We start from the raw sequence: 24,072 nt of genomic DNA, 5'->3' as shown, positions 1-24,072 counted from the left end.
ATTTTTTTTTTTTTTTTTTTTTTTGAGACGGAGTCTCGCTCTGTAGCCCGGGCTGGAGTGCAGTGGCCGGATCTCAGCTCACTGCAAGCTCCGCCTCCCAGGTTTACGCCATTCTCCTGCCTCAGCCTCCCGAGTAGCTGGGACTACAGGCACCCGCCACCTCGCCCGGCTAGTTTTTTGTATTTTTTAGTAGAGACGGGGTTTCACGGTGTTCGCCAGGATGGTCTCGATCTCCTGACCTCGTGATCCGCCCGTCTCGGCCTCCCAAAGTGCTGGGATTACAGGCTTGAGCCACCGCGCCCGGCCTTTTGTATGTTCTTGATAATTTTTGTTTTGTAGTAGTGTGTTTTGGGTCTATGTTGCTGGGAGAAAACTTTCTGATGCTTGTATATAACTGATTTCAGATACCATTGAACAGATAATTTGATTTGGGGGCTTGTAGTTTGTGAAGAGACAGTCCATAAACTTAGGAGGAATTGATCAGATCAGCATTAACAAGAATTTCCATTTCTGAGGATGTTAAAAAAATGTCTGAAAAAGGTTTCCATAGTCTCTTAAATTAGGGAAGTGCTCCATTTCACAAAATACGAAAGGTTTCTTGATAATAGTACACATTGTTTCCCAAATTATGAGATTATAATATCTTTTAAAAACAACACAAAAGACCTTGGAAGCTTTTCCTTGTGACTGCCATTTGTAAGCACTGAGAAATGGTGATATGTTTCAATTTCATACTTTCTCATTGACTTGTATCAGGGTAAAAGAAAATCAGTTGAAAAATTACCCTTACTTTTTTTAACTTTACGTGATAAAATAGCCCATCTGAATTTACTGAATTTGTCCTTTTTTTTTGAATATGAAAAAAGATTGTTTAGTGTGTTGGATGTTAAATGCTAAGACAATTTTAGAATTTAAGGAATTGAATATACACTATTTTCATGACTAGTCTGTCATGTTCATTTACATGCCAGGATCTCACATGCTTTGTGGAAGGACAGGTACATTCCTAGGGATAAAATAAATGCATGTTACTTGGACAATATTTTTGCTTTCTGCTGTTGGCTAAATAAAAATCCCTTTTAAAAATTTAGTATTGCTGCTGGGCGCGGTGGCTCACGCCTGTAATCCCAGCACTCTGGGAGGCCGAGGCGGGCGGATCACAAGGTCAGGAGATCGAGACCATCCTGGCTAACAGGGTGAAACCCCATCTCTACTAAAAATACAAAAAAGCCGGGCGCGGTGGTGGGCGCCTGTAGTCCCAGCTACTGGGGAGGCTGAGGCAGGAGAGTGACGTGAACCCGGAAGGTGGAGCTTGCAGTGAGCCGAGATTGTGCCACTGCACTCCAGCCTGGGCAACACAGCGAGACTCTGTCTCAAAAAAAAAAAAAAAAAAATTTAGTATTGCCATACTTCGTCATATTAAAAATGTTTTAGATTATTATCTTGAAACTGCACATACACACCCCTAAAATAAGTTTTATGGTATTTAATATGCCTGTACAGGAGAAAAAATAGGAAAAGGATACAATCATCATAAGTTCTTATTATTACATTATGCTGAGATTTCTAATAATGCTGCCCTTTTCTGGGCATTTTGTATTAAACCTAAAATTTGTGATGTTTTAGACTGTTTCACTAACGTGTTTTGATAATGTCTCAGTGCTCTTGGGAAAGCATTATAAAGTAGTGGGCAATGTTGAAACCTACTCTGGATGTTTTTAGGCAAATTTTTTAACTTCTCTAATGCTAGTGTTCTCATTTATAAAATAGGTGAACCAGGATGAGCCCACAGGATAGTTGTGCTGATGAGGTGCAAGGATGCGTGCCAGGCACCCGGCACTGGCTCTTCCCACACGTAGAGTGCTCAGTAACCGTGAGCTATTAGAATACAAGTGCTCAACCAGTGCTTCGGCAGTTGTGTTCTGTGTCCAGCAGAACTCAACAGAATCCCACGCTTGTCTTTATATGTGAATTCAGTTCCTTTTTAGTTAGTAAGAAATCATGCCTATGTTTGGGTAATTGAACTTTTAGGATGGGGGAATTGCCTGCCACAATTATTCTCCAAACTTAATGTTTCCATGTCTTTTTCTTCATTTTGGAAGTTGTGGAAAAATTATAATGAAAGAGTATATAAACATTTTCCTCTGTATTATAGCGTATCTGACAGTTTCCTTTATTAAAAAGTACAATACATTAGGGAGAGACTTGATGAACTTAAAGTTTGAAAAGTAGTATTGACTATAAGTGATCTTCAGCTGTGCATTTTTCAATTTGAGGTTGTCAGAATGTAATATTACACATTATTTTACACACCTCTGCAGGATCCAAACTGTGATGTTCCTGGAGTATTGGAACAATACCTATGACTTTTTGTTTCCATTGATTTTTAACTCTTCTAATAACCACTTCTTTAAGAAAAGTCATACATCATCACTTTGATATATCGGAAACAAATTCCTTATGCAATAAAAGCATACTTCTTTCTCACCTACTGGGATCTAGAAACCCTGTTATTACAAGAAAAATATCCCAAACCTCAAGAAAATAAAAACACTCTGTCTCAAGAATGGAAACACAGCACATTTCCTCTCAATCGGTGGCCCCAGAGAGACCATCACAATGTATGAACGTGTTTGGAGGTGCGGGAATAGGACTGCACCAAGGCTGTAGCAGGCCAGCAGGTGGGGCAGACTGAGTGGAGGGAGGAGACTGGCATTCAGTAACTACTGTAGAGTGGGAAGAGTGCGGTAAACTATCCACCTGGTGAAGGTGGCTGCTTTCTTGAAGTTTGTTACTTTCTGTAATGTTAATTCCCTCAACTGTTAAAATTTGATTTCTAGACAAGTTATACATTCAAATGATTTAAAATTGGAAAAGAATAAAAAGGTAAACAGTGAAGTCTCTCCCTTTCCCCTGCCTTCATGCCCCCAGTTTACATCTCCAGAAACCTCGGAGGTTTCTTCTGTAACCTTCCAGATGTGTTTTATGCATGTACAAGGAAATGTGTGTATATATGTTTTTTGTTCCTCTTGTCTTGCTACTTTTTACTGTCCTTCATTTTTTTATGGCTGCAAATATTCCTTTATATGGAAATATAAGCAACTTAATTTACCAGTTCTTTCCCCTGTTGATAGACCTTTGGGTTTCTTTCAGTCTTTTACTGTGAATAATACAATGAATCACCTGGTGTATTTATAATGTTGTATGTAGGTGGGCCTGCAAAGGTGAATTCCTTGCTAAATCCAAAGACAGAATGCATTTGAAACTGTTTTTGCAGGTAGGATACGGGTTTTGTTTTGTTCTGTTTTTTTCATTTATTTTTATTTTACATATCTGAGGTATACAACATGCTTTGTATACATAGTGAAATGATTACTATGGTCAGACAGATGTCTGTATCCTTCATCTTCCGTAGTTACTCTGTGTGTGTGTGTGGGTGTGTGTGTGTGTGTGTGTGCATGTAAAATCTCTTTCAGCAAATTTTCGATACACAGTATTATTAACTATGGTTCTCATGTTGTGTATTAATTTGATCTCTAGAATTATTCATTTTACCTAACTGCAGATTGGTACCCTCTGACCTACTTCTTCCCATCCCAACCATCCCCCATCCCCAGACCCTTGATAACCACCATTCTGCTCTCTATATATTCAGCTTCTCACCCCCCTGCCTCCCATTCTGCTTATTAAGTGAGATCATACAGTATTTTTCTGTGTCTAGCTTAATTTACTTATCATAGCTTCCTCCAGGTTCATCCATGTTGTCACAAATGGCAGTATCTCCTTTCTTAAGGCCAACTATTCCATTGTATAGTTAAGTCCTCATTGTCATCAGTAAGTTCTTAGAAACTGTGGTTAAGAGGTGGAAAAAAAGTATGACAAAACCGATTTTTTTTTTCATTGCATTATACCAAAATTAGATTGAAGGAAACAGTGTTACTTGAGAACATGCTGTATGTTCATTTAGCTTAACATTTCAGTTCCCAAGAACCTATTGATGACATTAAGGGAGGACTTATATATGTACATACACACATCACAATTTCTTCGTCCATTCATCTGTCCTTGAATGGATTAGTAAATTGTCCATTAGGATACTTAGTTTGTTTCCATATCTTGGCTATTGTAAGTAATGCTGCCATGAATATGGGAGTGCAGATGTCTCTCTCGGGTGCTGATTTTATTACCTTTGAATATATGCCCAACAGAGGCATTGGTGCATCTTATGGTAGTTATATTTTTTTAAAGGAACCTCTATACTGTTCTCAATAATGGCTATACTAATTTACATTCCTATCAACCGTATACAAAGGTTTCGTTTTCTACACATCCTCACCAACACTTTTGTCTTTGCCTTTTTGATGATAGTCATTCTAAGAGACATGAGATGATATCTATTGTGGTTTTAATTTTCATTTTCCTGATGATTATGGTGTTGAGCATCTTTTCATACACCATTTGACCATTTGTGTGACTTTGGAAAAATGGCTATTCAGGTCCTTTGTTTATTTTAAAATCCAGTTATTTGGGAGTTTTTTGCTACTGAGTTGTGTGAGTTCCTCATATGTTTTGGATTTTAACACCTTATCAGATGTGTGGTTTGCCAATATTTTCCCCTAATCTCTGTGCTACCTTTTTACCCTGTTTTTGTTTTTGCTATACAGAAGCTTATTTGCTTGATGTAGTCCCACTTGCTTGTTTTTGCTTTTGCTGCCTGAACTTTTGGTGTGATATCCAAAAAATCATTGTCAAGGAGGATATCAAGGAGTTTTTCTCCTATATTTCCTTGTAGGAGCTTTATGACTTCAAGTCTTAGGTATTTAATCCATTTCGAGTTGCTTTTTGTGTATGATGTGTAAGATAGACATCAGGTCCAGTTTCATTCTTTTGCATATAGATATCTAGTTTTCTTACCACTACTTATTGAGGAGACCGTCTTTTCCCTGTTGTATCTTATTGGACTTGTCAAAAATTAGCTTGTAATATATGCTTGGGTTTATTTCTGGGCTCTGTATTCGGTTCCATTGATCCATGTGTCTGTTTTTATGCCAGTACCATACTGTCTTGATAACTATCACTTTGTAATATAACTTGAAGTCAGGTAGTGTGATACCTTCTACTTTTTCTTTCTCAAGATTCTTTTGGCTATTCAGGGTCTTTTATGATTTAATACAAATTTGTGTTTTTTATTTTTGTGAAAAATGCCTTTGGAAATTTGCATTGAAGCTGTAGATCACTTTGGATGGTATGGACATTTTAATATTATTCCAGTCCACAAACATGGGGATATCTTTATATTTATTTGTGTCTTCAGTTTTTTTCTTTTTTTTTGAGACAGAGTCACGCTCTGTTGCCCAGGCAGGAGTGCAGTGGCGCGATCTCAGCTCACTGCAACCTCCACCTCCTCCTGGGCTCAAGCAGTTCTGCTGCCTCAGCCCCCCAAGTAGCTGGGATTACAGGTGCTTGCCACCACACCTGGCCAATTTTTGTATTGTCAGTAGAGACAGGGTTTCGCCATGTGGCCAGGCTGCTCTTGAACTCCTGATCTCAGGTGATCTACTCACCTTGGCCTCCCAAAGTGCTGGGATTACAGGCATGAGCCACCACGCCCGGCTCTGTGTCTTCAGTTTCTTTTGTCAATATTTTATAATGTTTAGTATATAAACCTTTTACTTCCTTCATTAAATTTGTTCCTAAGTGTTTTATTCTTTTTGGTGTTATTTTAAGTGGAAATGTTTTCTTGATTTTTTTTCAGATCATTATTGGTATAAAGAAATGCATGTGATTTTTGTATATTGATTTTGTATCCTGCTACTTGACTGAATTCATTTATTTTAGTAATTGTGGAATTTTTAGGGGTTTCTACCTACAGGATCATGTCATCTGCACACAGGGATAATTCTTCCCCTTTTTTTCTGCTTGGATGCTTTTTATTTCCTTTTCTTATGTGATTGCTCTGGCTAGGACTTATGTTGAATATAAGTGTTAAGATTAGGTATCCTTGCCTTGTCCCAAATGTTGAAGAAAAGCTTTCATTCTTTCCCTGTTACAGGTTTGTTTTTGAATAGGCAATAGCTATAAGAAATACAAAGGTCTTAAAAAGAGTGAACAATGTTAAGTTAGTCTACCTTTCTCGGCCATCCCTTCCTTGGAAAGAACCAGTGGTTTTCTTATAACTTTCCAGAGATTAGTCATCTAGATACAAGTATGCATATATGGAAGAATTTCTCATGTTTGGGTGATATGGTCTTTTCCTTTTTTTTCCTTTTTTTTTTTGAGACACAGTCTCGCTCTGTCGCCCAGACTGGAGTGCAGTGGTGCAATCTTGGCTCACTGCAACTTCTGCCTCCCGGGTTCATGCCATTCTCCTGCCTCAGCCTCCCGAGTAGCTGGGACTACAGGCGCCCGCCACCTCACCCGGCTGTTTTTGTATTTTTAGTAGAGACGGGTTTTCACCATGTTAGCCAGGGTGGTCTCAATCTTCTGACCTCATGACCCACCCGCCTCAGCCTCCCAAAGTGCTGTGCTGAAATTACAGGCATGAGCCACCGCGCCTGGCCGATATGGTCTTTTTCTTTATTGCGGCCTGTGGGAATCAGAAGGCCCTTGTGAATATGTTGGTTAGAAGAGACTTTAGCCTTCAGTGATACCACTTGTGTTAGGGCACTGTATGTGCTACTTTATGCCATTTGTCTCAACATGTATGCTTACTGGTGTCACTATGAACCTCATCAATAAAAGTGCTCTCTTGGGTTTTACTGTCCTCGTGTGCATTGTTTCAGTAGAAAGGTGGTCTTTGTATTAGATCCAGTGCTATCCTTGGCCACAAACCATTACATATGATTAATTTAGGGATTTCTTCTTCATCATCTTGGAGATCATCTTGTGTTCTCTCCTGTGTTACATGTGTTTTCTGCAGTTTCATTAATTTCTGTTATTTCTTCCGTCAATTTGGGTGGAACGTATCTTCCATAGCTCCCTGACAGAGAAGGTGTGGAAGGTAAGTTTTGGGCATTATATACTTCTGAAAATGTCTTTATTTTACCTTCCTACCTGACTGATCTTTTCCAGGTTGGAAATACGTTTTCATTTATCATTTTTAGTCCATTGATCCACTGCCTTTTAGTTTCTAGTATATGAAGAACTCGATTCTTTCTATGTGACCTGTGTTTTCTTAGGAGCTCTTAGGATTTTAGGAAATTCTTTGTCCTCAGTGTTCTAAAATTTCATGAGGATAACGTCTGTTTTTGTCTATTTTGGATTTTTAAAATCTGTTTTGTTAGACACTGAGTGGTCTCTTTCAGTCTGCCATCTTATATCCTTCAGTGGCAGGAGATGTTCTTGAACTATATTATTGACAACAATTCCCTCTCTTTTTCTAGAATTCTGCTTTTCAGATGTGAAACGTACTCAATTTTTCTCTGCTTCTTTCCAATTCATGTCCTTATTTTATCTTCCTCTACTGAGTTTTGTTTTTATTTCTGTTGTTTCAATTATTTCATGAGCTTTCTTTCCTTCCTTTGAATGTTTCTTTTGTAGCATCCTATTCTTGCCTCATGGGTATCTTATCTTATCCCTCAGAGGATTTTAATCTTTTTAAAAATTTTTTTCTTCCTACTTAGTCTATTAATTCCAAATTGTCTTTTATGTTTTCAGGTCTCTGTCAGGGGTGTTGCAGATCTTCAGGCGTCTATGGCCCACATTAAAAGAATTGTCTTGGGCCACACATAAAATACGCTGATGATAGCTGATGAGCTTTTTTTAAAAAAAACAAACAAAAAAAACCAGAACTTATAAAAAGTCTCATAATGTTGTATGAAAGTTTATGAACTTGTAGTGGGCTACATTTTAAGCATCTTGGGCTGCAGGTTGGACAAGCTTGTTACAGACCATCATCAGATAATCTTTATTGTACCTGCATGATTAAAAGTGAATAACTAAAGATGGAGACTGGATAGATACTATTTTTATTTTTTAAAAAAGGAATTAAGTAGTTGATTGGAAAGCTTTGAGTATGTGGTGGTGCTTGTCAATTTGTAAGTTTAGTGGGGTGATTTGTGCTGACCATTTGGGGAACCCTCTGGTTTCAGTATCTTTAGATGTTCTTCTTGAACTGATCAGGTTCCCCACAACAGTCTTTTCAAACCTCATACTTGGAGGCTGGAGATCTGGCTGCTAACTTTCTGAGAATTTAGTGGGGAAACATGGGGTACGGCAGCGGGAGCAGGATGGGGTTGTCCACATTTAGTATGCCCACATTTAGTATAGTTTCTTCATCCTATTTTCAGTCTTTATCCCATTGTTGCGTTTAAGGTCACCCAGGAATCCTGCATCCCATGAATGAGAGTAGCAGCTTCTCAGTGTGTAAACCTAGGAAGCAGGTGTAGGGAGTATGACTTCTGTAGATAATTAAATAAAGCTCTTGTTGCTTCGGTTTTCTCCCACTTATTTCCAAAGGTAGCCAGTTTTCCTAGTTTCTCAGCCTTCTGAGGATTGTTATAAACTGCATTCTTTTTTTTTTCAGTTCTTTCTGCCTTCAACTGAGAATTTAACTTTGTTAAGTTGTTTTTCTCCTTTCCTATTGTCTTTTTTTTTTTTTTTAAAGGAGATTGGGTCTTTCTCTGTTGCCCAGGCTGGAATGCAGTGGTGTGATCATAACTCACTGTAGCCTCAGCCTCCTGGCTCAAGCAATTCTCTTCTCCCACCTCAGCCTCCCAAATAGCTGGGATTGCAGGCATGCCACCATGCCCCAGCTTGATTTTATCTTTTAAAAATGGATTATTTTAGTGTGTTTTTAGTAGAGTTTCAGGAGAATGAAATTTTAATATATGGATTTAGCCTGCCACCTTCACCCCAAATTCCCTGTCATTAACTTTTAGGTGGGTTTATTTGGAAGTAAACAATTGGTATTGTTATCTTTGGTGTTTGCTGTGTTTCAGTAATTTTCTTTTTTCTTTTCTCTTTCTTTCTTTCTTTCGTTCTTTCTTTCTGAAACGGAATTTTGCTCTTGTTGCTCAGGCTGGAGTGCAATGGCATAATCTCAGCTCACTGAAACCTCCACCTCCCGGGTTCAAGCAATTCTCCTGCCTCAGTCTCCTGAGTAGCTGGGATTACAGGCGTGTACCACAACGCCCGGATAATTTTGTATTTTTGGTAGAGACTCACCATGTTGGTCAGGCTGGTCTGGAACTCCTGACCTCAAGTGATCCACCTGCCTTGGCCCCCCCAAAGTGCTGGGATTATGGGCATGAGCCACCCTGCCTGGCCTATAAACTTTTCTTTTCATGGCTTAGTCATAAGTTCATAGCCATTATCAGATTGTTGTGGAATTGGCTTCAAATATAATAAAAAACAAAAGACGCATACCCTGTTCATGCCATTACAGAAATATGTTATCTCTAATACTGAGAATATTGAAGGAGTTAACAACTTGATTTTAAAATGTATTTGATAAACATGTCTTTTTCCTGTAATACAATGTAAAGCATATATAACTTGGAAAAGTTTGATTACATAGTGTTAAAATAGCATTCTCTAAAATAGCATTCTCTAAGCATTCCATTTACCACATTCAGTGAAGTATTTGTTGAACATGTATTAGGTATCCTGCTAACAATACATCTGTTACTAAGAAAATCTGTGTACCTGTTCTCATGGAGAATACAGTCCAGCAGGGACACAGATTTTAAAGAACCAATTAAAATGAAGCATGACATTCATATATAGGAACATACACTGTTTGACATAACCTTATCTAAATATCAGGAATTCTTCAATACAGTGAAGTTTAGAATAAATCATGAAAGATAAGTTAGGTAGAAGGCAGAAATTGGGGAAGACAGTGGAAGAAAGAGCTTGATACATCCAAAGAACTGAATATAGTTCACTGGTGGGAGTGAGATGAAGCTGGAAAGTTTACAAAAGGCTGTTGTAATGGGCCTTGCAATTTGAAGTTTATTTTGAGGGCATTGGGAAGACATGAAAGGATTTTAAGCAGAAAATTGATACATATTTATAGAAAGATCATTTATGCAGTAATTTAAAGAACTAATTGGAGAGAGGTAAGCTTTGAGGTGGGGAACTAGATAGCAGCATGTTGTATTAATAGTGAGTCATCTGAGGTTGGACTAAGATGGTGATAAAGAGTGATAAAATGCATTTCAGAGGTATTGAGGAGTCTTGGTTGTGGGAGGAAAGAAATTAGGAATGATTATGGTGGTCTTCCAGGCCTTTGTATTCTCCAGGTTACATGTCCATGCCTTTTAATGATGATAGGTAACATGGGAAAAAGGAGAAAGTTTATTTTAAATCAGTAGTTCATTTTGGATATACAGTTTTCAGTAACTAGGTAGTATTCAATTGTAGCTGTGGTTGAAGCTCAGAAGAGAGTTCTGGTCTAGAGACTTGGACCTGAAGACATAATTAAAGAAGTGAATTTGTTAAGTGCAAATGGATTACACTTAACAGAACTCTTTCTGAGTTCTGTGTTCCCCTTCTCTGATTATTATGTTTTATTTCATGGGAACACTGCACTAAGCAGCACAATTTCTGCAACCATTTGGGGTTTCTGTCTGCTTTCATACTGTCCCTACCAACAGGGATGTGTAATTAAAATGGCTCAGTAACAACCCTGCTTTGTATTCCCCATTATGTAGGGATTATGTATTTGATAGGTTTTTCCAATTTTGTGTATACATTTACTTTTTTCCAGAAGGAGAACTTATGGATTGTGATGGAAAATCAGAATCTAGTCCTGAGCGGGAAGCTGTGGATGATGAAACTAAGGGAGTAGAAGGAACAGATGGTGTCAAAAAGAGAAAAAGGAAACCATACAGACCAGGTATAGTGTCTGAGGTAGACATTTCAATATCATCAATACTTGGTTAATTTAAGAAAAATACAATACTGAAGACTTCAATTAAAATTAACTATTCAGGATTAAGAACTGTCTAAACAAAAATATGTGCATATAAATTAAAGAACTAAACTATTTGAATATGATTTTTTAGCTCAAGAGTTCTTTATTTTGAATATGTGAATACTTCACAATGAATCATTATTGAATACGTTATCCCAAATGTTAACCATTTTATTAAATGCTTTACTAGATTGGCTTTTGTTCATACTTGGACTTTGAAGGCCATTTATATAGTTCCTCTGGATGTGTACTTCTGTAATGCTTTTAGTTTTCAGTGTTCACTTTCTAATATCTTTTTTTGAAAAAACTGATTTCAATGTTTATGCAGGAGTGCCAGTAAGTATACAACGTGAAAGGGAACGAGAGTTATTATGCCTCCTAGAATTTATAGTCCAGTTAAAACTATGACGGATTAAACACTCTTATTTCTTATCTGCCTCAGGAGTGGAGAGAAAAGTGGTCTTGCTTGTCGATTTTATTTGCCTTATTGGAAAAAATTATTGAAATTGTCACAATACAGAAGTTGTAGGCTTTTATGTATTTATTTAAAAAAATTTTTTTCCCGCTTTTCACAGGTATTGAGTAGGCTTTCCTTAGGCAGTTTATTAATGTCTGTTTACCAATGAGGTTTTAAATTGGATTGGTACAATCTTTATGCTTCTGATTGCTTACATTTTATTGGTAAGAGTGACCTAAATCCCTTTTGCTGTGTAAGGAAGAACTTTCTTACTTCATTTGTATTCTGTGAGACCTTGAAAGATGACATCTTTTAAATAGGTCACATCTATAATAAGGACCTAAGATTAGTTGCATCTAAATCATTTTATGAAAATGATTTCATTTCTTCCTAATCATGAGGCTTATAAGTGCACTTTAAATTTTAGACATTGCAGATTTCTTCCAGGAACTTGTATTTACTGTTTTTTTTTCTTTTCCTCTGCCTCACATGGAAGTCAGCCCTCTAATTGAGGGGCCCATTAGGTCACGGAGTATATTGCTCGACAGCGATATCATTTCACAAAAGCTTATAGTGTTGACTGTGTACCAGACCTCTATTCTAAGCAATTCACTTATGTTATTTGTCCATTTAACATATGTATGAGAAGCTGCTTTGCCTTACTCCCATTTTTAACCAGTGAAAGAACTGAGGCATTGAGAAGTATTTAGTGAGTGAGTAGAATTACATAGTCTGACTCCAGATTCCATGCTCTTAACCTCAGGGCTCTATGTATCCCATGTATAAATACCCTCATACCTTGGAATACTGGACACCATCCCCCTGAAATCATATCAAAGAATGTTTCTGTCATCTAGCCGGTTAGTATACAAACACAGTCATCCATCACTTAAGTTCAGAGAAATACATCATTAGGCGTTTTCATCCTTGTGTGAACATCATAGAGTGCACTTCCACAAACCTAGATGGTATAGCTTACTACACACTTAGGCTGCATGGTACCCTAAATCCATTTTAAAAAATAAAGTAATTATGCCACAGTGTTATAACTACAGTGATATCTCTCTGTGGTGGGAATTTTTCAGCTCCATTATAATCTTATGGGACCACTGTCTTAACATGCAGGCCTTTGTTGACCAACATCATCATGCAGTGCATGACTGTAATTTGATGTATGAGGTACTAATATTTGTCAAATAGATAAACCAGCATAATTTAGTGTTTGATATTTACACCGATACTGTTTAGAAGAGGAAGTGCACACAGGTCTTTTTATATTCTGTTTGATAAGTGATAACAGTGGCTTTGCCTTTTTCTTTCTTTTTTCTTTTCTTTTTTTTTGCTTATTTTTAACTTCTAGTTTACCTAAAAATCAGATTATTGATTTAGATTAGCACAGATTTAATTTCGGAAAATGCCTTACTATTCAAGATAAAGCAGTTTTATCCTATGTACTGTGGAAATGTAGGGAGAAATTATTTATCAGTTTACCCAATTTCTTTTTTGGATAGGTATTGGTGGATTTATGGTGCGGCAAAGAAGTCGAACTGGGCAAGGGAAAACCAAAAGATCTGTGATCAGGAAAGATTCCTCAGGCTCTATTTCTGAGCAGTTACCTTGCAGAGATGATGGTATAGTACTGACTTAAAACTTTTTTTTTTTTTTTTTAATGTAACCCCTTGGTCTTGATACTTCTGTTGGAAAGAGCTTCCTAAAATGTTACAGTCAATAAGAGCCTTATTGCCTCTTATTGTTACTCAATAAAAGCCTTACTACCTTTTATTGATGAAAGGATTTGAGTGCGTATAGAGTTTGAGGTCATTGGATTTCAGCAAATTTCGGAGAGCTTCTACTCTTTTGCTTACTTCTGTGGTTCCTTATTTACCTTAATTTTTGTTTTTCATGGATTCCTTATGTTCTGGCTAGGTTACGGTGCATTTAAAAAGATGGTTGTAAAAAATGTTTGTCTGTTTCTAGTTTTCAGAAGAGTCAGTTCACTTATGTAGTCTGGTGGTAGAGTGCTCATACTGATTTTCAGAGGGATGTACCGTTTGCCCTGCCATCACGAAGCATCTGAGAATATCATTTGATTGTTTATTTGTCAAATTTAAGCTGTGTTCTTGTTTCTTTGCTAATTTCATAGTCCCCAAATTTATTTCCGTTTCTGATTTCAAGAATGGGTGTTCATTGCATATTTATTGGCATATTCATAGTCATGTTTTCACAATGTATATATCCTACAAATAATTAATTTATAATAAATTTCTGAGCTTGGAATTGCTGTATTAAAGGACACACTTTTTCTTTAAGGTTTTTGTTGAGTATTCTCAATCTACCCTACAAAAAAATTGTACCCACTGAATTTGCCTTAATAGTTTGTAAGTTGCCATTTCCTCATACTCATGAGCTTTGGGTATTTATTATTATTATTATCTTTTTACTCTTTAACAAAATGTGTTTAAATAAATAAATAAGCTTTTGCTTTGTAAAGAAATCTGTTATTAAGAAAATGGGAAACATGCTAATACTAAATAGGCATGAAATGAAAATTTTTTGGCACTTAAAAGTAATAAACTTGATTTGAGATTTTTTGTTGAAAAAGCTTGTTTGTTTATATGAAACTGTGTGTACATTGGTAAGGTATAAAATTACCTTCAGTGGGTTTGTCTAGAAATTTTAAATGCCACATATGTATAAATGTGACTGTTGTTTCAGGCTGGAGTGAGCAGTTACCAGATACTTTAGTTGATGAATCTGTTTCTGTTACTGAAAGTACTGAAAAAATAAAGAAGAGATACCGAAAAAGGAAAAATAAGCTTGAGGAAACTTTCCCTGCCTATTTACAAGTAATATTTTGCTTTACATTATTTTACATGGTTTGTTAATTGAGGAAATAGAATGTATTGAGTTATAAAACATAGGTTTGTTGTTTTTGTTAATGTTTTACTTGTTTTGTTTTCATTTAGTCATCATAAATGCCATTTTTACCTTCCAGGGGTCTGTAAAAATTAAATTTACTTTTTTGTGTGCTTTGATACTTGCCATAAATTGCTTTTTTAATCCCAGTTGTTCACTTCTAAGTATTCTGTAAGATGTAACAAGGAGACTTTGGGGTAGGAAAAACTCAAGTCTTCAAGCCATTTATAGCTATGTATACCCCACACCCAAGTTCTGTTGAAATTTCCTTTGCCAATACAAGTTACAGTAGTTATATTCATTGATTTAAGATAGGTTTTTCAGTCAAAGTTATAGCTTTAATAATCGTTAACCACTTTTAGAGGCCTGGTGAACCAAAGATTTAAGCAGTATTCTTTTTGTTTTCCAAAATACACATCAGAAAAATATCTTTCAGTATGAAGAAATTATGTTTGATAACTGTAGACTCCAAAAAAGTTTTTTTCTAGTTCATCTTGTAAACATTAAGTCAGAGTTTAAGGCCATGCGATACAATGGAAATAGCTCAATATTAGAAATGGTACTGAGATTAAACATCTGGCTCTGCATCTAACTAATTGTAAATTCCTAAGCATGTTATTCATCCTTCCTGGTCTCTATTTCTTCATGTGTTAAAATTGAACTGGAACAGACTATCATTGAGAGTCCGTCCTAATTTCAGTGTAGAAAACTATTCATCTGATCTGTTCCTCCTAAGAAACTATGGCTTATGTAGATAACCCTTCATTGCCTGAGTTGTATTTATTTTTTACATTAATTTTCCAGTTAGCTATTACTAGTTTAATTGGTTTTAAAATACACTGCCTTTCAACTAACATACAACTTCCTCAATTTTCTTTTTCAGTAGCTACTAACATCTTAATGGCAGTGTTCATGTTAGAGTTTAGCCTAGAAAGTCAGAGGGTTTAAATACCATTCCACTACCAGTTAGCTGTGTGATTCTGTTCTATTTAACATCTCTGTCTCGGTTTCCTCATTTGTGACATAATGGTGCCTCTCAGAAATGCTCAGAGGTTCAGTAAGAGTATGTATGTAAAGTGTCTAACCAGTGCCTTACCTTTTGTATATCCTTTATAGATATTTTTCCCCTCAATCTCTTATATCCTAGCTTTGTACCTTTGTTTTTTTAAACAATCATTTAATTGGTCAGGAAAAAAATCCATTTATAGTTTGGTTTACCTTTTTTTTAAATTTTTCATCTTTTTTTTAATTGAACAACATTGTGCCTCATACATTTTTTTTTTATTTTTTAAAATTTTCTTCCTTACATTTGTTTATTTATTTATTTTTATTATACTTTAAGTTCTAGGGTACATGTGCACAATGTGCAGGTTTGTTACATATGTATACATGTGCCATGTTGGTGTGCTGCACCCATCAACTCGTCATTTACATTAGGTATATCTCCTAATGCTACCCCCCCCCCTCCCCCCCCCCCCCCCCCAAACAATAGGACCTGGTGTGTGATGTTCCCCTTCCTGTGTCCAAGTGATCTCATTGTTCAATTCCCACCTATGAGTGAGAACATGTGGTATTTGGTTTTTTGTTCTTGTGACAGTTTGCTGAGAATGATGGTTTCCAGCTTCATCCATGTCCCTACAAAGGACACAAACTCATCCTTTTTTATGGCTGCATAGTATTCCATGGTGTATATGTGCCACATTTTCTTAATCCAGTCTGTCACTGATGGACATTTGGGTTGATCCCAAGTCTTTGCTATTGTGAATAGTGCTGCAATAAACATACGTGTGCATGTGTCTTTATAGCAGCATGACTTATAATCCTTTGGGTATATACCCAGTAATAGGATGGCTGGGTCAAATGGTATTTCTAGTTCTAGATCCTTGAGGAATCGCCACACTGTTTTCCACAATGGTTGAACTAGTTTACAGTCCCACCAACAGTGTAAAAGTGTTCCTATTTCTCCACATCCTCTCCAGCACCTGTTGTTTCCTGATTTTTTAATGATTGCCATTCTAACTGGTGTGAGATGTTATCTCATTGTGGTTTTGATTTGCATTTCTCTGATGGCAAGTGATGATGAGCATTTTTTCATGTGTCTGTTGGCTGTATGAATGTCTTCTTTTGAGAAATGTCTGTTCATATCCTTTGCCCACTTTTTGATGGGGTTGTTTTTTTCTTGTAAATTTGATTGAGTTCTTTGTAGATTCTGGATATCAGCCCTTTGTCAGATGAGTAGATTGCAAAATTTTTCTCCCATTCTGTAGGTTGCCTGTTCACTCTGATGGTAGTTTCTTTTGCTGTGCAGAAGCTCTTTCGTTTAATTAGATCCCATTTGTCAATTTTGGCTTTTGTTGTTGTTGCTTTTGGTGTTTTAGATATGAAGTCCTTGCCCATGCCTATGTCCTGATGGTATTACCTAGGTTTTCTTCTAGGGTTTTTGTGGTTTTAGGTCTAACATTTAAGTCTTTAATCCATGTTGAATTAATTTTCATATAAGGAGTAAGGAAAGGATCCAGTTTCAGCTTTCTTAATTACTGGCTAGCCAATTTTCCCAGCACCAGTTATTAAATAGGGAATCCTTTCCCCGTTTCTTGTTTGTGTCAGGTTTGTCAAAGATCAGATGGCTGTAGATATGTGGTATTATTTCTGAGGGCTCTGTTCTGTTCCATTGGTCTATATCTCTGTTTTGGTACCAGTACCGTGCTGTTTTGGTTACTGTAGCCTTGTAGTATAGTTTGAAGTCAGGTAGCGTGATACCTCCAGCTTTGTTCTTTTGGCTTAGGATTGTCTTGGCAATGTGGGGTCTTTTTTGGTTCCATATGAACTTTAAAGCAGTTTTTTCCAATTCTGTGAAGAAAGTCATTGGTGGCTTAATGGGGATGGCATTGAATCTATAAATTACCTTGGGCAGTATGGCCATTTTCACAATATTAATTCTTCCTATCCATGAGCATGGTATGGCCTTCCATTTGTTTGTGTCCCCTTTTATTTCACTGAGCAGTGATTTGTAGTTCTCCTTGAAGAGGTCCTTTACATCCCTTGTAAGTTGGATTCTTAGGTATTTTATTCTCTTTGAAGCTATTGTGAATGGGAGTTCGTTCATGATTTGGCTCTCTGTCTGTTACTGGTGTATAAGAATGCTTGTGATTTTTGCACATTAATTTTGTATCCTGAGACTTTGCTGGAGTTGCTTATCAGCTTAAGGAGATTTTGGGCTGAGACAATGGGGTTTTCTGAATATACAGTCATGTCATCTGCAAACAGGGACAATTTGACTTCTTCTTTTCCTGACTGAATACCGTTTATTTCTTTCTCTTGCCTGATTGCCATAGCCAGAACTTCCAACACTATGTTGAATAGGAGTGGTGAGAGAGGGCATCCCTGTCTTTTGCCAGTTTTCAAAGGGAATGCTTCCAGTTTTTGGCCATTCAGTATGATACTGGCTGTGGGTTTGTCATAAATAGCTCTTATTATTTTGAGATACGTTCCATCAATACCAAATGTATTGAGAGTTTTTAGCATGAAGGGCTGTTGAATTTTGTCAAAGGCCTTTTCTGCATCTGTTGAGATAATCATGTGGTTTTTGTCTTTGGTTCTGTTTATATGCTGGATTATGTTTATTAATTTGTGTATGTTGAACCAGCCTTGCATCCCAGGGATGAAGCCCACTTGATCATGGTGGATAAGCTTTTTGATGTGCTGCTGGATTCGGTTTGCCAGTATATTGTTAAGGATTTTTGCATCGATGTTCATCAGGGATTTTGGTCTAAAGTTCTCTTTTTTTGTTGTATCTCTGTCAGGCTTTGGTATCAGGATGATGTTGGCCTCATAAAATGAGTTAGAGAGGATTCCCTCTTTTTCTATTGATTGGAATAGTTTCAGAAGGACTGGTGCCAACTCCTTCTTGTACCTCTGGTAGAATTCGGCTGTGAATCCGTCTGGCCCTGGACTTTTTTTGGTTGATAGGCTATTAATTATTGCCTCAATTTCAGAGCCTGCTATTGGTCTATTCAGGGATTCATTTTCTTCCTGGTTTAGTCTTGGGAGAGTGTAAGTGTCCAGGAAATTATCCATTTCTTCTAGGTTTTCTAGTTTATTTGCATAGAGGTGTTTATAGTAATCTCTGATGGTAGTTTGTATTTTTGTGGCGTCAGTGGTGATATCCCCTTTATCATTTTTTATTGCATCTATTTGATTCTTCTCTCTTTTCTTCTTTATTAGTCTTGCTAGTGGTCTATCAATTTTGTTGATCTTTTCCAAAAACCAGCTCCTGGATTCATTGATTTTTTTGGAGGGTTTTTTGTGTCTCTATCTCCTTCAGTTCTGCTCTGATCTTAGTTATTTCTTGCCTTCTGCTAGCTTTTCAGTGTGTTTGCTCTTCCTTCTCTAGTTCTTTTAATTGTGATGTTAGGGTGTCAATTTTAGATCTTTCCTGCTTTCTCTTGTGGGCATTTAGTGCTATAAATTTCCCTCTACACACTGCTTTAAATGTGTCCCAGAGATTCTGGTATGTTGTATCTTTGTTCTCATTGGTTTCAAAGAACATCTTTATTTCTGCCTTCATTTCGTTGTGTACCCAGTAGTCATTCAGGAGCAGGTTGTTCAGTTTCCATGTAGTTGAGTGGTTTTGATTGAATTTCTTAGTCCTGAGTTCTAGTTTAATTGCCCTGTGGTCTGAGAGACAGTTTGTTACAATTTCTGTTCTTGTACATTTGCTGAGGAGTGCTTTACTTCCAATTATGTGGTCAAGTTTGGAATAAGTGCGATGTGGTGCTGGGAAGAATGTATACTCTGTTGATTTTGGGTGGAGAGTTCTGTAGATGTCTATTAGGTCCGCTTGTTGCAGAGTTGAGTTTAATTCCTGGATGTCCTTGTTGACTTTCTGTCTTGTTGATCTGTCTAATGTTGACAGTGGGGTGTTAAAGTCTCCCATTATTATTGTATGGGAGTGTAAGTCTCTTTGTACGTCTCTAAGGACTTACTTTATGAATCTGAGATCTCCTGTATTGGGTGCATATATATTTAGGATAGTTAGCTCTTCCTGATGAATTGATCCCTTTACCATTATGTAATGGCCTTCTTTGTCTCTTTTGATCTTTGATCTGTTTTATCAGAGACTAGGATTGCAACCACTGCTTTTTTTGTTTTCCATTTGCTTGGTAGATCGTCCTCCATACCTTTATTTTGAGCCTATGTGTGTCTCTGCATGTGAGATGGGTCTCCTGAATACAGCAGACTGATGGGTCTTGACTCTTTATCCAATTTGCCAGTCTGTGTCTTTTAATTGGACCATTTAGTCCATTTACACTTAGGGTTAATATTGTTATGTATGAACTTCATCCTGTCATTATGATATTAGCTGGTTATTTTGCTCATTAGTTGATGCAGTTTCTTCCTAGCATCAATGGATTTTACATTTTGACGTGTTTTTGCAACGGCTGGTACCTGTTGTTCCTTTCCATGTTTAGTGCTTCCTTCAGGATCTCTTGTAGGGCAGGCCTGGTGGTGACAAAATCTCTAAGCGTTTGCTTGTGTGTAAAGGATTTTATTTCTCCTTCACTTATGAAACTTAGTTTGGCTGGATATGAAATTCTGGGTTGAAAATTCTTTTCTTTAAGAATGTTGAATATTGGCCCCCACTTCTTCTGGCTTGTAGAGTTTCTGCCGAGAGATCTGCTGTTAGTCTGATGGGCTTCCCTTTGTGGGTAACCCGACCTTTCTCTCTGGCTGCCCTTAACATTTTTTCCTTCATTTCAACTTTGGTGAATCTGACAATTATGTGTCTTGGAGTTGCTCTTCTCGAGGAGTATCTTTGTGGCATTCTCTGTATTTCCTGAATGTGAATGTTGGCCTGCCTTACTAGGTTGGGGAAGTTCTCCTGGATGATATCCTGCAGAGTGCTTTCCAACTTGGTTCCATTTTCCCCATCACTTTCAGGCACCCCAATCAGACGTAGATTTGGTTTTTTCACATAATCCCATATTTCTTGGAGGTTTTGTTCATTTCTTCTTACTCTTTTTTCTCTACACTTCTCCTCAGTTCCTTTCATTCATTTGATCTTCAATCACTGATACTCTTTCTTCCAGTTGATCGAGTTGGTTACTGAAGCTTGTGCATTTGTCACGTAGTTCTCATGTTATGGTTTTCATCTCTATCAGTTCTTTTAAGGACTTCTCTACATTGGTTATTCTAGTTAGCCATTCATCACATCTTTTTTCAAAGTTTTTAGTTTCTTTGCGCTGGTTACATAGTTCCTCGTTTAGCTCTGAGAAGTTTGATCGACTGAAGCCTTCTTCTCTCAACTCGTCAGTCATTCTCCGTCCAGCTTTGTTCTGTTGCTGGCGATGAGCTGTGTTCCTTTGGAGGGGGAGATGCGCTCTGATTTTTTGAATTTCCAGCTTTTCTGGACTGCTTTTTCCCCATCTTTGTGGTTTTATCTGCCTTTGGTCTTTGATGATGGTGACGTACTGATGGGGTTTTGGTGTGGGTGTCCTTTCTGTTTGTTAGTTTTCCTTCTAACAGTCAGGACCCTCAGCTATAGATCTGTTGGAGTTTGCTTGAAGTCGACTCCAGACCCTGCTTTCCTGGGTATTGGCAGTGGAGGCTGCAGAAGATAGAATGTTGCTGAACAGCGAGTGTTGCTGTGTGATTCTTGCTCTGGAAGCTTCATCTCAGGGGTGTACCCAGCTGTGTGAGGTGTGAGGTGTCGGTCTGCACCTAGTGGGGGATGTCTCCCAATTAGGCTACTCAGGGGTCAGGGACCCACTTGAGCAGGCATTCTGTCCATTCTCAGATCTCAACCTCTGTGCTGGGAGATCCACTGCTCTCTTCAAAGCTGTCAGACAGGGACATTTATCTCTGTTGAGCTTTCTGCTGCTTTTTGTTTAGACTCCACCCTGTCCCCAGAGGTGGAGTCTACAGAGGCAGGCAGGCCTCCTTGAGCTGTGGTGGGCTCCACCCAATTCGAGCTTCCAGGGGGCTTTGTTTACCTACTTAAGCCTCAGCAATGGCGGGCGCCCCTCCCCCAGCCTCACTGCCACCTTGCAGTTAGATCTCAGACTGCTGTGCTAGCAATGAGGGAGGCTTCATGGGTGTGGGACCCTCTGGGCCAGGTGTGGGATATAATCTGGTGTGCCATTTGCTAAGACCCTTGGTAAAGCACAGTATTAGGGTAGGAGTTACCCGATTTTCCAGTTGTTGTTTGTCTCAATTTCCTTTGGCTTGGAAAAGGAATTCCCTTCCTCCTTGTGCTTCCCAGGTGAGGCGATGCCTCACCCTGCTTCAGCTTTTGGTGGTCGGGCTGCACCCTTGGACCAGCACCAACTGTTCGACACGCTCCAGTGAGATGAACCTGGTACCTCAGTTGAAAATGCAGAAATCACTTGTCTTCTGTGTTGCTCACGCTGGGAGCTGGAGGCTGGGGCTGTTCCTATTCGGCCATCTTGGGCACGTCCCCCATTTTTTTTTTTCATGTTTGTTGTTGTTTTCTCCTGGGATTCCCTTTACCTTCCTTCTTAATAGTCCTTTCTAGGAATATTGTGATGGCAACCTGCCTTTCCTCCTATTGATCCTTGTGTAAAGTATAATATAAATTTAAGAAACTTTCTTTAGGTGTTTATGCAAGTATGAAAACTGGCCATTTAATACTTTGGCAAAGAGTCTTTAAAATTATTAGGTCTAATTTCCCAATTATTGCTGTGATCTTAGTCTCCTGGGCTGTCTTGATTCCCCTGTTGCACATCAGTAACTTTCAGCGTGTGTGTGTGTGTGTTTATGTGTGATATGAGGGAAGTCTTTTTAATGGTACTGTTTTCTTGAACATTTAGAGACCATGTGCATGGAGCCACCTCTTTATGTTATCTACAGGGAATGGAAAACCCACTAAATTAATAAGGGTGATACAGTTTTTGATAAACACTAGTAAAGTCATGAGTCATTAGACAAAATTCTTGCTGATCATGATCTAAGATTTCTCAAATTTATACTGAAGGCATTAAATGATTTTCTAAACTTCTAAAATGCTTTCTGCTGTTCAACCTTTTTTCTAATGATAAAAGCATTGCTTACTATAAGAAATGAATCCTCTTCTACCTGCTGCTCTAGTTTTGTGGATTTTTAGGTTTTTCAAAGTGAGACAACTTTTTCATTTAAAATGTGAAAATTTCAAATCAGATATATCATTACCTCTTTTTTTTTTTTTTTTTTTTTTTGAGGCGGAGTCTCGCTCTGTCGCCCAGGCTGGAGTGCAGTGGCCAGATCTCAGCTCACTGCAAGCTCCGCCTCCTGGGTTTACGCCATTCTCCTGCCTCAGCCTCCCGAGTAGCTGGGACTACAGGCGCCCGCCACCTCGCCCGGCTAGTTTTTTGTATTTTTTTAGTAGAGACGGGGTTTCACCGTGTTAGCCAGGATGGTCTTGATCTCCTGACCTCGTGATCCGCCCGTCTCGGCCTCCCAAAGTGCTGGGATTACAGGCTTGAGCCACCGCGCCCGGCATCATTACCTCTACCAGACTTCACATACTCCCAATCTCTTTTCTCATAAGGTAGTGTTGTTAATAATTTGGCATTTATCCTTCAGAAACTTTTTTATAATTTATTTTTTCAAACTTATACTAGTCTTGATTTGAATTTTGTAATTTTTTTTTTTTTTTTTGAGACAAGTCTCACTCTGTCACTCAGGCTGGAATGCAGTCGTGTGATCTCACCTCACTGCAACCTCTGCCTTCTGGGTTCAAGTGATTTTCGTGCCTCAGCCTTCCAGGTAGCTGTGATTACGGCATGTTGGCACATACCTGGCTAATTTTCGTGTTTTGTGTAGAGCCAGAGTTTTGCCATGTTGCCCAGGCTGGTCTCTAACTCCTGGGCCTAAGTGATCCACCCACCTCAGCCTCCCAAAATGCTGGGATTATAGGCGTGAGCTACTGCGCCCGACCTGTATTTTATAATTTACTGTGTATATAATTCAACTTGCTTTCTTTTAGTAATGTATTTTAGGGCTTTTCTTTGATAACATAGAGCTATATACTGTTTAAAAATTATTGTATTTTGTAATATGAGTGTCTATAAGTTGGATAGTTATTTGCCTATTGACAGACATTAAGGCCATTTTTACTTCTTGACATTACAAAATATGCTACAGTGAACTTTTTTGTGCATATTTGGCAAGAGTGTGTTAAATGTTGATAACTATTGCAAAATTGTCCTCTATGAAGGATCCTTTTTCCAGATAGACCACATCATAGGAAATAGACTAAAGCAGAACTCCTGGGTTGAAGCAGGGTAAAGGGGTGGACCTGTGCTTCCCTTCTGTGTTCTGTATTGGTTTTTGAGAAATTTTGGAGAGATCTTGGCGTTGCAAGGAACCCAGCTTAAAAATATTTTGAAATGGAAAAATGTTAATATGTGTAAATAAATAGAAAACTACAAGCCTTTAGTAGCTGTAAATATTGCACACATAGTATGGCTAAACTGACTCTAAAACCCTTTTTCACACTGATAGTGTAAGTAGTCTTATAGTGTAAGTGTGATTATATGTATCAATAGATTACAAATCTACCTGAAGTAAATATTAAAGCTGTAGATCAAAGTCTTATGCTGTCCTCTGCAGGTAATCTCTAAAAATTAATAATATTCATGAAGCTATTCTGCAGTTTTTAGAAATCTTTGGCATAATTATGTGGTTTTATTTCCATAATTTTTTCTCTAGTAAAACTACCAAAAATATCTTATTTTTAAAATAAGGAGTATAAAATAATTGACAGCGTATTTCTGTGGTGTTT

At 37.7% G+C, this 24,072-nt stretch overlaps 1 protein-coding gene across 1 annotated transcript in view; it reads left to right on the top strand.

Moving 5' to 3' along the window:
- Window positions 1-24,072, top strand: part of KMT2C (lysine methyltransferase 2C) — a 199,030-nt gene that overhangs the window by 109,593 nt on the left and 65,365 nt on the right. Inside the window, exons 22-24 of the mRNA XM_025378764.1 lie at window positions 10,712-10,840; window positions 12,887-13,006; window positions 14,091-14,221. Coding sequence (XP_025234549.1) covers window positions 10,712-10,840; window positions 12,887-13,006; window positions 14,091-14,221 — 380 coding nt within the window. The remainder of the gene's footprint in view (window positions 1-10,711; window positions 10,841-12,886; window positions 13,007-14,090; window positions 14,222-24,072) is intronic.

The sequence above is a fragment of the Theropithecus gelada genome, chromosome 3, assembly GCF_003255815.1.
Source record: "Theropithecus gelada isolate Dixy chromosome 3, Tgel_1.0, whole genome shotgun sequence".
NCBI classification, from domain to species: domain Eukaryota; kingdom Metazoa; phylum Chordata; class Mammalia; order Primates; family Cercopithecidae; genus Theropithecus; species Theropithecus gelada.
Note: the sequence above shows the minus strand (reverse complement) of the source record. Positions and strands in the feature narration are given on the sequence as shown.